General features: G+C 36.0%; 1 protein-coding gene across 5 annotated transcripts in view; it reads left to right on the top strand.

Annotated features, from left to right (window-relative positions):
• The window catches only part of RNF180 (ring finger protein 180), a 281,709-nt gene that overhangs the window by 12,678 nt on the left and 252,526 nt on the right, over positions 1-16,505 (top strand). For 4 of the 5 annotated variants that reach the window (XR_007476417.1, XM_049707919.1, XM_049707918.1 and 1 more), the window contains exon 2: positions 16,341-16,475. The exons of the other annotated variant lie outside the window; for it this stretch is intronic. Coding sequence is in view for 3 of the 4 variants with exons in the window: in XM_049707919.1 (XP_049563876.1) it covers positions 16,341-16,475 (135 nt within the window). In the remaining variant the exon portion in view is untranslated. The remainder of the gene's footprint in view (positions 1-16,340; positions 16,476-16,505) is intronic. 5 annotated transcript variants of the gene reach the window in all.

The raw sequence follows: 16,505 nt of genomic DNA, 5'->3' as shown, positions 1-16,505 counted from the left end.
AATTTGTTTCTACATTATACAATTTTGCCTGTAAATACTCAAAATTAGAATATTTATCTCTAGCCTAAGGACCTTTAAAAAACAGCAACAGTTTTATATATTATGTCCAACAAAATGAACAGTTCTTTAATATCATCTAATACCTAGTTCATGTATAATTTTCTCTGGTTGTCTCAAAAATATTTTTTTACAGTTGATTTGTTTGAATCAAGATTCAAACAAGGTCTACACATTGCATTTGTTAGACATCTTAAATCTCTTAAGTTTCTCCTTCCTCTTTTAAAATTAATTTATTTTTTGAAAAAACCAAGTTGTATTTGGCTAGTTGTAGCCTCACGGTGTCATTGGAACATTCCTCTATTCATGTAGTAAATAAAGTGGTTCTTAGATTTAGAGGTTTGATTCAGTTCAGGTTATTATTATTATTTTAAGAATACTTTAGAGATGGTGCTCAGTATTTTCAGCTGCATTACATCAGGAGGCACAAGATGTTTGGTTGTTGTTATAACGTGAATTGTATCCCCCCAAATTCATATACTGAAGAGCTAATTCCCAGTAGGTACCTCAGGCTGTGACTGTATTTGGAGATAAGGCCTTTAAAGGGTGATTATGTTGGAATGAGGCTGTTTGGGTGGACTCAATCCAATCTGGCTAGTGTCTTTATAAGTAGGGGAAATTTGGACTTGCAAAGAGACACCAGGGTGTGTGCCTACAGAAGAAAGATCATGTGAGGACACATGAGAAGGCAGCCATCTAACATCCAAGGAGAGAGGCTCAGAAGAAACCAACCCTGATGGCCCCTTGATCTTAGACTTCTAGTCTCCAGACTGTGGAAAAAAAAAAAAGTCTGTTGTTAAAGCCATCCAGTCGGTTGTATTTTGTTATGGTAACCCTAGCAAACCAGTATAGTTGTCCTGTTTTCGTGTGATGTTAAGATTGATCTTTGAGTTCAGGTGGTAACAGCCTTACACATACATTATAAAATGCTCCATCATCCTTTTTTCCAAATGTTTTTAGTATCCATTGATTTCTTTCCCTTAAATCCATCATTTCATTAGGGGTTGTAAATGGTGATTGTATTAATCATCCTACATTTATTAGCATGATACCTTTAAACTGAAGAATTTTTCCTCACCAACTTGTTCACCCCGAAATAGTCTGTAGATTCTTTTCCTATATTTATTCATTTTTAATTCTGACATCCTTCAAATCACCTGAGAATCCTTAACTTCAGATTTTAGTACTTGGATTTATATTGAATACTAACAGGGTGAGCCAAGGAGCCCCAAACTGAGAAACTTACCTAAAAGCTATTCCTCTGCTGGTGATGTTCCTCAAGCATCTGGCAGATACAGTGTGAAACTGTTCTTCCTGGAGGGGCAGGTCCTCAAACAAGGTCCCATAGTTGTCTCATGGTAAAGATGAATTCATACTCCAAAATTACAAAACTCAGGGGGAAATGAGTGAAAGTTAATAGACATAACTGAGAGGAAGTTTAGATCCCCAGAAAATTTATATGAGCCCGGGGGCTCAGGATTTTGTTCTCTTCTCTATCCATACTTACAACCTTATAGATCTCATCCATTTTCATGGCTTTAGAGAACCTGCCCACATTTAAAGCTCCTGCTCAGACACCCTTCAGAACTCCAGATTCTTGAATCCAGCTTACACTTAACAGTTCTTTGTGAAAGTTAAATAGACATCTCAAACTTAATACATCCAAAACTGAACTCCTGATCTGCCCTTTCTGTTCCACCTGCATCTGTCCCCATATCAGTTGATGGCAGTTCCATCCTTACAGTTGCTCATGCCCAAAGATTTGGAGCCATCCTTGATTCCTCTTTCTCTTAGACCGCATATTCAGTCTGTCTGGAAATCCTGTTTGTTCTACCTTCAGTGTATATCCAGAATTTGACCATTATTTACCACTACCACTGCTATCACCCCAATCTGGGCCTTATCTTTTGGCTGGATTACTGTAGCAACATTTTTCCATTATAAGGGAGTTTATCTAGTAGGAGAGTTAAATTGATAGTTTCATAACCACATTTCCGCTTTATACTCAGAATCTTATTTAAAACTAAATCTAGTAAGCCATTTAAAAAGTGCTACTTTAAACTACTATACATAAAATAGATAAACAACAAGGTCCTACTGTATCCCACAGGGAACTATATTCACTATCCTGTAATAAACCATAATGTAAATGAAAAAAATACCAGAAACTAAGTGGCTTAAAAAAAAGTGCTACTTTATCCAATTTTTCTTTTCTAACCTTAAGTAATTATGAGTAAGTAAGAGTTTAGTAGTACAGGGGCATAATCTTTTGGAAGCACCTTGTATATTAGGACAAGCTATTGATTCATCTAGAATCATATGAAAATGTTAATTATATTTTAGTCTCTAAATTGGACTTTTCCCCATGTAATGCAGTATAATGAAATTAGTCATAGAATTGGCTCATAGGTGAATTTATGTGAAATGAAGAATGTGGGTTATATGTGATCTGTTAGAATTTCCTTTCAGTGCCCAGAGTGAGAAAATTAGTTGCCTCCAATTCATATCAACAACATATATAGGCATGTAAAAAGCATCATGTGGTATCATAAAGGGCTATGAAGATTTGAGATACTGCTTATGCCCTTTCTTTGGGTACTTACAACTTAGAGGAAGAAACAAACGTACGCATTAGTATAATACCTGGTGGTGTAGTGACATGAGTACTAGACAGAGGTTTAGGTAACAGGTGAACTATTCAAAGATAAAGGCTGTTCAGGAAAGACAGAAGCAAACAATGAAAGTGCCAAGAGCTTTAAACCCTTTTGTGGGGAAGATGATGGGATAAATAAGTAAAATAAACAAGCCAAGTTTCTTAGCTTCCAGGTCAGTGCTTTATCTGCTAGGAGATACCTACTACTTTTTTGTCTCCATTATCTAGCAATCTTTTGTGGTAACCTAGTATAGCTGCCTCTGTATCCAGCAAAAAGCATCTCTGTGTAACTACACCTTTGCCCAGGAGAAAAAAGGGTTTTGAAGCCAGTGTGCTTATTTTTGTTACCAATTTCTCATTTGAATCCTTTTTTGATTATTGATACTTGACCCATCAAAAAGAATATATCCATCCAATAAAAGCATGGTGAGTTCCACAACTTACTTATTATCAGCTTTCAGTTAAGACCATGCTTCATATCATATTAATATATTTTATGTAAAGTAAATATGTTTTAGCTCTTATTTTCCATTCTAAGAAATCAGCCTGAGAAGCACCTGGGGAAACAAGGCTGCAGTTGACCTCAGGATCAATTCTTTAATTAGATACTTTCCTCTGAGAACCCTGACAATTTTGCCTACTCTCTCTCTCTCTCCCAACTGGCTTAGAACCCCTCTTACCCTCTCATATGCGTTCACAGTACATGTTTTATTTTTATTTTTATTTTTTGTATGTGTGTTCCCTGACAAAACAGTAGGTTCTCAGCAAATATTCACTGAATGAGTGAATATTTGTAACCTCAAAACGCAAGTTAAAATTAATTTAAAAAAATCACCTGGTTTTATTTTCTTCATGCTACTGCCTCTTCTTGGTCAATCAGAAATATTTTGGCAGTTTTTAAAAAATATGTTCAGATGTATCCTAGTCTGCTCAAAAATCTCCAAATATGACTATACCTATTGCTTGGAACAAAACTTTGTAGACTCATCATATGGTGATTTCTAAGATTTACATATGAGAACAAATAGACACACACCATTTTGAAAGTATATTTTAGCTTTCCTCATAACTCTATTAATTCTGTATGTAATTTCTACCTTTTCATATATTTTCTTCCTAAGGAAGTAGCATGTGAGAAATAAGTGAATATTTGGGTGCTACATACTATTACTTTCATCCATTTTTAGAGTGCATTCCTTCTTTTACCAGAGTGGCAGCAGTTTAAATGAGCAAAATTAATCAAAATACAGAATTTACAAAGTATCTACATTTCTTCAATGATATTTTTACAATTCTTAAAGGTGTCACTTGGATTCAAAGACTGCAGTGAGCATTCAAGACTGAGTGTCTGAGGTATGTTTGTGAGAAAGAAGAGGGGAAAGGAGAAATTTAAAAGAATAAAGAGATGGTGTTCAACTTCAAGTGTAGTGTGTAGTTTAAGAAGCTATGTGAGAGTGTAAAAGAACTTGGTAGCTACTACAGCATCAAATTTATATTACCTTTTCTCCTTAAGGTGGAATATGCATTGTATTATGCCTAAGAGTTCAGCAAGCCCAGGGGAGGTAGAAGGGAAGAAAAGGGAGGGTGGGTAGAGGTGACCAGACGGTGATAAGGTAGTTTGAACTACTGAATAATTCTTTGTCAACAAAAGTTGGGTGCTTTCCAAGAAAACTGTCTCTCGATGTGAACACTAAAGTGTATGCAGAACCAACAACAGTTAAAGTTGTTGAAGTTGACTTTATCATGTTCAACCCTGAAGTATGTAAACCAACAGTTATTGAAGAAAATTGAGGTGTCTCTCTGTAATTTGTGATTTAGACAGTTGTAGAGTTAATAAATTGGAGGCTTCAATTCCCATTTTAGTCACTGAAGCTATCAAGTCTAGAATTATAGAATTGACAGTTTAGAAATCACCTGATCCAGTCTCCTATTTGTACCTGTAAAGTATCTGATACCCTTGACAAAGATTGAAAGCTAATGTAAGAGGGATCCTGAATTACAAGCCAGCTTTCACTAAATAATACATGTTCTAAAAATATCTATTGAACCACGTAAGGCATATAAATTCCACAGGACTCTAGTTATATCTGTAAAACCCTGTTTTAATTTCTGCCTAATGTAAGATTAATTTTCGGGTCCTGATGTGCTCTTAAACAGTTTACAAACAAGTGTAGTGACTGCTGCTTTGAAAACTCAGTTATTTATATTTTTGCAATTTTTCACAGACCATTGATTGCTGTGTTATTAATGCTTCTTTTCTGTATCTGCTTGGAGTTGAGCACATTTTATTCCAGTTCTTCTGTGTTCACAACACACATCAAGAAGATTCAACATCAGCAGGGGGAGCTGACATGGTATCAATTTTACAAAATAACCAATATCTGTGCAGCTTATTCCCAACAGAGTTATTACATATGATGTTCTGTTTATGTGAACAATCATTGGTTTCAAAGCCCACTTCTGCAAAACATTTGTGGATGACTTCTGAGGTTACTGTGTCCTACATAACAATAAGATTTCTTTTACACTGGGAACATTTCTTTATATTACAAAAGAAATACTGCTTCTTATTTCATGGAGACATAATCTACCAAGCACTTCCAGTTTACAACCTTTAGGTGACAAATTGTGCCTCAGTCTCATGGCTACAAATGCAACGTGGTGCTTTTAAGCAAAGACAAGTATATACACATCTTTAATATAAGGCCCCAGGGGGTATGGGCAGGATTTCTCAATCAGTAATAGAATATTCCTTTTCTGCAAGTAATTTTCTCTCTGATTTTAATAGTCATTCTCTCCAAAATCCTGCCAGACATCAGTGTATTTTTGTTAACGTTATATATACAGGAAAGGTGTATATATAAAGAAAATACTCAAATTTCCTCAAATAGTTCTGTTTACTACTATCATCATTGCAACAGACCAAGACTGACAGTCTGTATTTTTCTCCATGGCATCATTCCTTTGTAAGAGCTCATGTCTAGTTTGTTTGCACATTAAAGAGGAATCCCATCTCATCAGCACTGAATGTGCTCCCATTGACATATGTATCCATAGACCTCCTACTTTCAAACCAATCTTCAGCAGACATAGAGATATAGATGCTTCATTATTTAGGTGTAGTAACGTGGTATTGAGAGTCACGGTTGACAGCAGCCTTTATCTGTAGTGCATTTTCATTAGCTTTTCCTTAAAAACAAACAAACAAACCTAAAATTTAGAAATATTATTTGCCTTGAAATGGTCCAAATTGGCTAATTCAGTTTAGTGTTTTATTTTCTAACTTGGTATGCATTGCTCCTTCCACACTTTTATCAGTTTTACCTCTGTTGGCTTTTTGTTTATACCTTGTTCCAATTTTTAAGAAATATATAGGTAATTGTTAAGGGAGCTCCAGATTCTTTGGCCATTTCACCTTTGATTTTTCTTTCTTGTTCACTAGCATGATTTTTACCTTTTGAGAAATTTTGAACTCAGTATTTTTCACAGGATTTTATTCTATGAATTCTATAAAAGGAAAGACATACAATAAAACATGGGCTTTCTAATAATGTCAAAATTGAGAAGACTGGCTTGGGTTTTATAGGTACTGTTCTAGACTGAATTGGCTGCAGATATGTTTTATCCTTCAAGAAAAGGGAAAAATGACCCTGAAGATAATTCAGAGATCAGCAGGACTGCCACTGCCTGCATAGGCCCGGAGCACACAGGTCCAGAGGGTAAAGTTGTCTCCTCCTGAGTTTCAAAGTGGAGTCACCCTCAGTTTCAGCAGACCATGTCCCTCTACATGGCCTCAAGGGCAAAGCTGCCTCCCATGGCCAAGGGCTTGAGGCCACCCATTCCAGTGGGCAGAAGACAAAGCCACCACCATAGTGGGCCCCAGCAGGCAAAGCATTGAACCAAAGAGAGTTATTGTTGAGCCTTAAGTCTAATGTAGTTTGCCTGCCTAGGTTTTGGACTTGCTTGGGACCTGTCACCCCTTCCTTTCTTTTTTCTGATTTCTCCCTTTTAGAATGCGAATGTCTATCCCATGCCTGTCCGACCATTTTATTTTGGAAGTACATAATTTTTCTGTTTTCACAGGTTCACAGCTTAGAGGAATTTTGCCTCAGGATGAATCATACCTCAAGTCTCAGCCACACTTGATTTAGATGATACTTTGGACTTGGAGTAGATTCTGGAATGGGTTAAGACTTTTGAGACTGTTAGGATAGGGTGAATATATTTTGCATGTGAGAAGGACATGAATTTTGGGGACAAGAGGGAGGAATGTTATAGACTGAATTGTCTCCCTCCCAAATCCATATATTGAAGTCCTTACCCCCAATATGATGGTATTTGGAGATAGGACCTTTAAGGTTAAATGAGCTCATAAGGGCGGGGCCCTAATCTAGTAGGACTGTTGTCCTTATAAGAAGAGGAAGAGACACCAGAAGTGCACATGCACAGAGGAAAGGCCATGTGAGGACATAGCAAGAAGGTGGCTGTCTGCAAGCTAGAAAGAAAGCCCTTACTAGAACCCAAAATTTCTGTCACCCTGATCTCAGATTTCCAATCTCAAAACTGATAAATTTCTATTGTTTAAGCTACCCTGTCTGTGGTATTGTGTTATGGCAGCCCAAGTAAACTAATACAGGTATCATACTGACAAGGTAGAAGTTTTTCTTACATTTGGAAAACCAATGTTAATGTCAGATTTCAAAGGAAAAACTATTTTCAATCATTTAAATAAACAAAAGTATACATTCCCATTTGTTAATGAATATTAATAACTTTGAGTAGATAATGCTATTATATGTCAAAATAATTATATTTTTTAATTAAGACACTTTTAGAGCAGTTTTAGCTTTACAAGAATATTGCACAGAAAGTATAGAAAGCTCTCATATACTCCCTCTCCCCTGTACAGTTTTTTCTATTATTAACCTCTTGTGTTAGTGTGATATACTTTTTACAGTTGATGATTGAATGTTGATGTATTATTTTTAACTAAAGTCCATAGTTTACATTAGGGTTCACTCTGTGTATAGTTCTATAGGTTTTAACAAATGTATAATGTCATGTACCCACCACTATATTATAGTTCCACAGCCCTAAAATTCTCCTATGTTTTAACTATTCATTCTTCCCTCTCTCTGCCCAAATAATTAGATATTGATATGTAAAGATGATAAAGCTGCTGGAAAATACTAGCTTAAAATTTTCTTCCTTTACTGTTACGGTAGAAAAGTTGGAATACTTCACATTCAAATTCTTTGCATGAAATACAAAAATACAAAAGTGTTGTCCCTATGTGAGAGATCTTTACATTGGATTTTTGTATCTTGACCCATTTCCAATTGTGTAGGATTTGGATTCCAAACTCTTCTTTAGCATTTAACCAATTCTTTGGTCATGAAAGGAGCTGGGACCGTTTATCCACATGTAAGCTGATCTTTGACATATGTCACTTTTATAATGAGAGAGCAGCAGGGACACATTCCTACGTCTTCCCCATTCTCCATTTTTTCCTTGGTGGTGGATAAGTAATCCCCCTATAAGCAGAGGTAGGAAAATACATCTCTGATTCCTTCTGTTGATGGAATTCCTCGACTTCCATGTATCATGAACAGTTACAGTGTAACCAGGACCAGATGATGAAAATTGTTACTGTAGACATTGCTTTATGTTGAGAATTCTTTATGCACTCTTCTCAAACAGAGGCAATCATGGGTTATGTTGATGAAATAAGATACATATAGAAAAATAAACATATCACAAGCATACAGCTTGATGAATTTTCACGAAGTGAGCACACCTATATAATGAGTGCCCAGACTGAGAAACTAATAGTACGTTAGAAATGAGCAATGTAGTTCTAAGAAGGTGGAAACATCTGCAGCCCAAAAAAGAGAAATGGTGTCACAGGCACTTAATTTCTTTTTCACTTACTAAATCTTCCCAATCCTTATACCTCTTATTTACTTTTCTTCTGTTGTGTTCTAAAGCTGAATAATATGAAAAATAGCATCATTGTCTCTGTTTTCTTCCTAATTTTCATGGAATGCTTTTAAAGTTTTACCATCAGGTATTATAATTGCTAAGGTTTTCAGTAAGCCCTTTCTTTATCAGGTTAATGAAATTTCCTTCTGTTTCTAGGATGCTAAGTATTGCTGTCTTTTTATCATGACTAAATGTTGAACTTTACCAAAAGTTTTATTTTGCATCTTTTGAGGTGGTCCTGTGTTTTCTTCCTTTTAATCTTACAGTTTGTAAAATATATTGAATAGGCCTTTTTTTTTTTCATTTTGAATCATCCTTGAATTCCTGAAAATAATCTTGTTTGGCTAAAATGTAGTATTCTTTTACATCACTGATGGATTCCATGACTAATATTTTATTTAGGATTTTATCATCTGTGTTCATAAATAGATTGGTATGTAATTTACTTATACTCTCTTTGTGTAGTTTTATATCTCCTTGTCTAGTTAGTGTGTCAAGGTTATGTTTTATTTGCAGAGCTCATCTTCCTTTTATATTTTCTGACCACCACAATTATATAAATTACAAAGATTATCCATTTCTTAAAGAATTGGTAAAATTTGCCAGTTAGATCATTTTTGCCTGGACCACCCCCCTATTTTTTATGAGTTTTGGAGAAGATATTTGAGGTCTATTTCAATTTTTAAAGTTTTCTTGGTTTATTCTTATTTTCTAATTTTAGATAAATTTTAGTAATTTATATTGTGTCCACTTCATCTCAAGTTTAAATCCATGAATAAAAAGAAAGTGAGCAAACCTTGGAGACCCAGCTGTGTAGAATTTGACCTGTGCCAAATGCTGATTTTTACCATAGAAAAGTTGTAAGTAGCAAAAGACAGATGAAGGAATGAAACGTCTTTGTGTAGATTATAATTCCAGTAGTTGACTTTATAGAAAATTTCATAAATTGTTATAAATTTTGTTATAAATATATTTCTCCATGGGAACCCACCTATCCTTCTTAGATATTTTAAAAGATATTGGTGGAAAATAAGATTTTCATAGACAACATTTTTGGGACAGCTGTTTTGCTGAACTGAAATAGCAGTTCTCAAAATGTGGGCCACACCCCCTGGTGGACCACAGAGAATCAGGTCAAACTATTCTTGGTAATACTAAGATGTTATTTGCCTTTTCTACTCTGTTAACATTTTCATTAATCATGGAAAAGCAATAGAGAGTAAAACTTCTGGTCCTTTAGCAGAATCAAGGCAGTGGTGACAAACAGTATTAGTAGCCATTTTACTCTTTACTGCCATACACATGCAGTTAAAAAAAAAACCCTGGGCTTCCCTGGTGACACAGTGGTTAAGAATCTGCCTGCCAATGCAGGGGCCACGGGTTCAAGCCCTGGTCCGGGAAGATCCCACATGCCGCAGACCAACTAAGCCCATGTGCCACAACTACTGAGCCTGCTCTCTAGAGCCCGCAAGCCTAGAGCCTGTGCTCCACAACAAGAGAAGCCACTGCAATGAGAAGCCCGCACACCACAACCAAGGGTAGCCCTCGCCGCAACTAGAGAAAGCCCGCACGCAGCAACGAAGACCCAACGCAGCCAAAAATAAATAAATATAAATTTATTTAAAAAACCTGTTTATTGAAGCAGTAAATAGTATTGATTTTATTAAATCTTTGCTCTTCAGTACATATTTTTAATATTCCATGTGAAAAAAAATGGGAAGAATGCATAAAGCACTTCTGTAGTACACTGAATGCTGATGGTGGGTAGTCTTGAAGAAAAGCCCTTGTTCAGCTGTTTTAGTTGAGAGCTGAACTATCCACCTTTCCACAGCACACCATTTTTACTTGAATGACAAACTATGGTTATTCAGACATGGATATTTGGTGGTATTTGTTGCAAGTGATAAAATTTGAATTTTAAACAAAAATTAGCACTTTGAAAAACTTGTGTCCACTGCTATGAGCTTAACTACTGCCCGATAATTAAAGAAGTTTTGGCTGAGGTTGGTGGTAATGTTAACAAATGTGACTTTTTTGATATTTTGTAATGAAATAGGTCAGTATTTGAGAGGTATGCATAACTCAGCCAAGCGTTACTTTACATATAACAGCTGTGTTAAGGAAATACTAGAAAGTGACAGGAATATCAGGATAAGTAGTGAAGTATGGCAAGAGGAAATCTATGAGCAGGCAATATGGAGAAAATCAAGCAGGTATTAGCAGCTAGCTTGGTCCGAGAGACCAGGCTTTGGCAGGAGCCAAGAAAGTTACCATAACAAAGACTGTGACATAGGTGGGAAGAACTAGGGCCCAAGGAAGCACCCCCTTTTAGAAAAACGCACGTATCTGATCTGATGAGAACTGGAGTAAGAGATGAGGAACAGGATTTGGAAGAAAAGTGGAAGACTACCTGAATTTCTTAGACCTTATCAGTCTGTAAGTTGCACCACAGTCATATGAACAGTAATACCAGAATTTTATAGTTTGTTATTTGCATTTGTTGGCTCAGAACCCAGCACTCTCTGCAGAGTCCTTCCAAGTATTTCTGAGCATTGTGAGACATTCATATGTGTTCAGCAGTAAGTTCATTTTCATGTTGTTTTACTGTTTCCCAAGGTCACTCCTCTGTTTGCTTTGATAGTTCTCTAGTTGCTGCCCCCAGGTCCTCAGAGTGTTAAAGCCATTTGGTGTATCTGCTCAAAATTGTTTAGACTCCAACAAAAAACAGGATTTTTAGTTGTTTACTTATACAGCTTCTTCTTTTCTAGAACCCATACTAGTGTCTAGGGAACTGGAGTTAAGGATGGATTTGAGTTAGCGTCCGACAACCAGGCTGTATTCAAATCAGTTCAAAGACTACCATTTTGTTAATAGGTTCATTTACCATGTTTGACGTCTTCTTTTAGCATAAATTCTCTGAAAGAAGCCACCTAAGATGTCCTATAAATATGTCACTGTAGTGTAGTCTCCAGTTCTCCTTTCAAGTTCAGATATGTATAAACACAGCTTTGTTTCTTCCCTTGAGCTCCTCACATCCCTTGCTCTAAAAGACTTCTATTTGCTTTACCCCACTGGTTAGGCAGGCATACTTAATAATTGGTATGGGAAAAAGAATTTTTGTAAGTTGAGCTGCCAGATCTCGTTGATTTGATTTCAGCGAACACTTGTTGACTGTCATTTTGGTGCCAGGTACAATATTTGATTGTAAAAATGCAGGTTTTAATAGAACATGGTGCTTTTTAGGACCTCACCATTAAATTAATAGGACACATACACACATATAAGTGTAATACAACTTGACTAGTGCTACTGTAGAGGTACATGCAAAGTTCCATGGGAACACAGAAGAGGGAGGAAGTGTAGTTTTCTGGGGAGCATCTGTAAAAGAAAATTTTGAGCCCGGCCTTAGAGGATGAAAAGTATTTCTTAAATAAGTCAAAGGAAAAGGAAGTGATATTACAGGAAGAGAGAACAGCAAATTTGAAAGTGGGAAAACAGAAAAAGGTATTTTTAGGGAAATGCACAAAGATCTGCATAGTATTGGTGTGGAGTGTTCATGGAGGGGACACCAAGACTTGAGAGCTAGTTAGGAGTTGGATTTTAAAAGTGTATAGGGCCTTTTTGTTTATTAAACAGGAAAGACTAAATGATCTTTTTATTCTCTTCATAGAAGACATTGCAAAGTTGTCATATGAAGAGGCAATCAAAACATGCAGCTAAAAATATAGTGAAAAAATATAGAGGATTATACAAGTATGTCAGGACAGTTAATTGGTAAAAAATATGACTTTTTAAAATATTGAGTTTTTAATGTATGCGGTAAAAGTTTTTTTTTAACTTTTTACTTTGAAATAGTTGTAGATTCAGTTGTGAATTGTGAATTACAGATTCATGGAGCAATCCTGTATACCCTTCAAACAATCTACTTTATTCAGATTTCACCAGTTACATGTACTCATGTGTGTGTGTATTTAGTTATATGCGATTTTATCACATGTGTAGATTCATGTGAGCAACACCACAATCAGATACAGAACAGTTCCATCGCAAGAATCCCTTGTGCTACCTAAAGGACCTTTTTTTAACATCTTAAAAAGCTTAGACTGTATGTTTTTTTAATTAAAGTATAGTTGATTTACAATGTTATATTAGTTTCAGGTGTACAACATAGTGATTCAGTATTTTTACAGATTATACTTTATTTAAAGTTATTACAAAATAATGGCCATATTTCCCTGTGCTGTACAACATATCCTTGTTGCTTATCTATTTTATACATAGTGGTTCATAGCTCTTAATCCCATACCCCTATCTTGCCCCTCTCCTTTTCCCTCTCCACACTTAAGCTTAATACTCTCCAGGTTTATCCATGTTGTTGCAAATGCAGCTTAGATTGTATTCTGTCCCTCAGAGTGTGATCTTCAGATCACCTGTTACAGAATCACCTAGTTGCTTGTTAAATATGCAGAATCCCACCCTAGGAACATTGCATTAGAATTCCTGGGACTGTGGCCCTGTGACATACGTTTAAATAAACTCCCCAGGTGCTTCTTATACCATACCTATGAGGACATGAATGTGAGCTGACCTCTGAATGATGAGAAGAGAGCCAACCATACAGAGACCTGGGGCGAGGAGGTCTAGACAGGTGCTCTCCAGTAGGAGTATAATACAAGCCAGATATGTAATTTAAAAATTTACAGTAGCCACATTCAAAAAGTAAAAGGAAACGTGAAATTAATTTTTACAATTATATTTTATTTAACTCAGTATATTAAAAATTTGATTTCAACATGAAATAAATATGAAAACTATTAAGATATTTAACATTCTTTTTTTCTACACAGTATTCAAAATTCAGTGTATATTTTACCCTTACTGTGCATCTCAGTTCAGATTAGCCACATTTTGAGCGCTTAATAACACATCTAACAAGTGGCTACCGTGCAGGGTAGACAGAGCGAACATCCACTACAAAGGCCCTAAAGGAGATTCATGTAGAGATAGCATTTGACATTCGGAATTTGAAAATATTGGTCTTAGAGCTTTGGAATAAGATCAAACTAGATGTATAGATTTAAAAATCATTGCCATAAAAGAGTTGTCACACAGAGTATAATTCTCAGTGAAAACTTATTAGAATCACCAATAGGGCTTTTTCTAACTACATGCTTGCACTCCAAGAGGGCGTGGAACAACCCTGAGGGGAGGGGAGAAGTGGGGAGGTGTGTATGGATCTCAGGGAAGGGGAGAACATAGGCGGATATGGAATTTCTCCTTTGTTGATTCCGATGTTATCGCTCCCTGCAATCCCCATTCCCGGTTGAGAACCATTGGTGTTTAAAAGGGAGATGAGGATAGAAGGTGTTAGGAAGACTACTGAGAGATGAAAGGAGTGCTAATGAAGCTAAGGAGGGGAGCATCAACAATGATGAAAGCAAGGGGAGGTCAGGACACCTGCAAATTAAGATATTATTGATGATCATTGAGGACAAAGCTTAAGTAGAGTGGCAACTGGCCTAAGGATGGGTTCTGAAGATGTCAGTGGAGACTGAACTGCTGCCTAGCACCTGAAGGTCAGACAGAGCTAGATAGGTTGCAAGAGGGGCATGCTGTGCTCTTCCAGGCAGAATTCTTCAAATCCTTCCTTTAAATTTGGTTAAAGTCCATCTATGTTCCCTCTCTTGTCCCTTAAGCTGTTACATCTTAGTTAATTGTTTGTGTATTAACACAGCCTGTCCTCACCCTGACCAGAATCACCTGGGGAACTTTTTAATAAAAAGTACCCATTCCTAACTCCCTCCCCATTTCAGAATAAGTCAAAATTTCTAAGAGTGGGGCCTGGCCTAGGCTTCACTATTTTGTAAAGCTTCTCAAGTTATTCTAATGAGCTAGGGTAGGAAACTGTTGATCTATAGCATAGTGAGGTCTGTGACAGAAAATAAGTTTTACTCATCTTTGTGCCCCCAGAGTTTGACTCATTGTGGGGCATATGGTTAGCTCTCAGTAAATGTTTGTTGAATAAATGAAATATTAAAGATCTAGCAAATGAGGGAATGTGGCCAGGGAGCTAGGCAGGCCCTTGTGGACATAATTAACATTTCTTTTCTTTATAATGAGTAGTATAACTTTATAATGAGTAGTATAACTCATTTCTTTATAATGAGTAGTTACCAGACAGGTTATTAAATACACTGCACCTATTTTGGAATCCTTATTAGTATGAAACTGTTTTCCCAAATTGGTCTGAATCACAATACTGACATAAAATCTCAAGTATTAAAATAGACTAAAAAAATGGTAGGGTTATTATCTAAGTCTTTGCACATAGCACAAGATGTAGTATAGTTAACTGTTCCACTGAATACAATATACAAGAGAAATTAATGCATTTAGAATACAGGATTTTTCCCATTAATTTGAAGTAATTTTTTTTTTTTTGGAGTACAGTTGCTTTACAATGTTGTGTTAGTTTCTACTGTACAGCAAAGCGAGTCAGCTATACGTATACATATATCCCCTCCTTTTTGGATTTCCTTCCCATTTAGGTCATCGCAGAGCATTGAGTAGAGTTCCCTGTGCTATACAGTAGGTTCTCATTAGTTATCTATTTTATTCATAGTATCAATAGTGTATATATGTCAATCCCCATCTCCCAGTTCATCCCACCCCCCTTTACCCCTTGGTGTCCATACGTTTGTTCTCTACGTCTGTGTCTGTATTTCTGCTTTGCAGATAAGATCATCTATACCATTTTTTTAGATTCCACATATATGCGTTAGTAAATGACATTTGTTTTTCTCTTTCTGACTTACTTTACTCTGTATGACAGTCTCTAGGTCCATCCACGTCTCTACAAATGACCAGATTTCATTTCTTTTAATGGCTGAGTAATATTCCGTTGTGCATATGTACACATCTTCCTTATCCATTCCTCTGTTGATGGACATTTAGGTTGCTTCCATGTCCTGCCTATTGTGAATAGTACTGCAATGAACATTGGGGTGCATATGTCTTTTTGAATTATGGTCTTCTCTGGGTATATGACCAGTAGGAGGATTGCTGGGTCATATGGTAGTTCTATTTTTAGTTTCTTAAGGAACTTCCATACTGTTCTCCATAGTGGTTGTATCAATTTACATTCCCACCAACAGTGCAAGAGGGTTCCCTTTTCTCAAGAATGATGGCCATTCTGACCTGTGTGAAGTAATTACTTCTAATTTTCACAGAATTAACTACAACTCAGTAAATCCTGTTATATTTAAAATTTAATGCTGTGGCTATTCAAAACATCCTATTTGTAAGAATATTTATAGTTCTTTGTTATGAGTTTTAAAGTTACTGGAGTAACTTATTTAACTGTTCTTACCTTTTACCACTCTTAGTGAGAACAGATGGAAAGAAATAGACAAAATGTTCTGCAAAAATAAAAGAAGCTGGTAGTCACTAATATAATGCATCATTATCAGAATTAATCCTGGATATAGTTTATAGAGCACCCCTAGCCTAAGACTAGTAGGTACCTCAATAAATGATAATTCTCTTCCTTCTGGTCCTCATGTAGCTAATGCTGTGTTCAAAGGGTTTAGAAAATCAAGTTTAATCTGACACTGTTTAACATTCTAAAAATGCATTAATTTTCCCACAGATGAAGAGAAGTAAAGAATTGATAACTAAAAATCATAATCAAGAAGAAATAAGTATTCTCCGTTGTTGGAAATGTAGAAAATGCATAGCAGGTTCTGGTTGTTTCATGGAATGTCTTGAGAATCAAGTGACTAAGGTGAGTATTGCTAACTGTATAATCGTCAAA

Source organism: Orcinus orca, chromosome 3 (genome assembly GCF_937001465.1).
Source record: "Orcinus orca chromosome 3, mOrcOrc1.1, whole genome shotgun sequence".
Taxonomy (NCBI): Eukaryota; Metazoa; Chordata; class Mammalia; order Artiodactyla; family Delphinidae; genus Orcinus; species Orcinus orca.
Note: the sequence above shows the minus strand (reverse complement) of the source record. Positions and strands in the feature narration are given on the sequence as shown.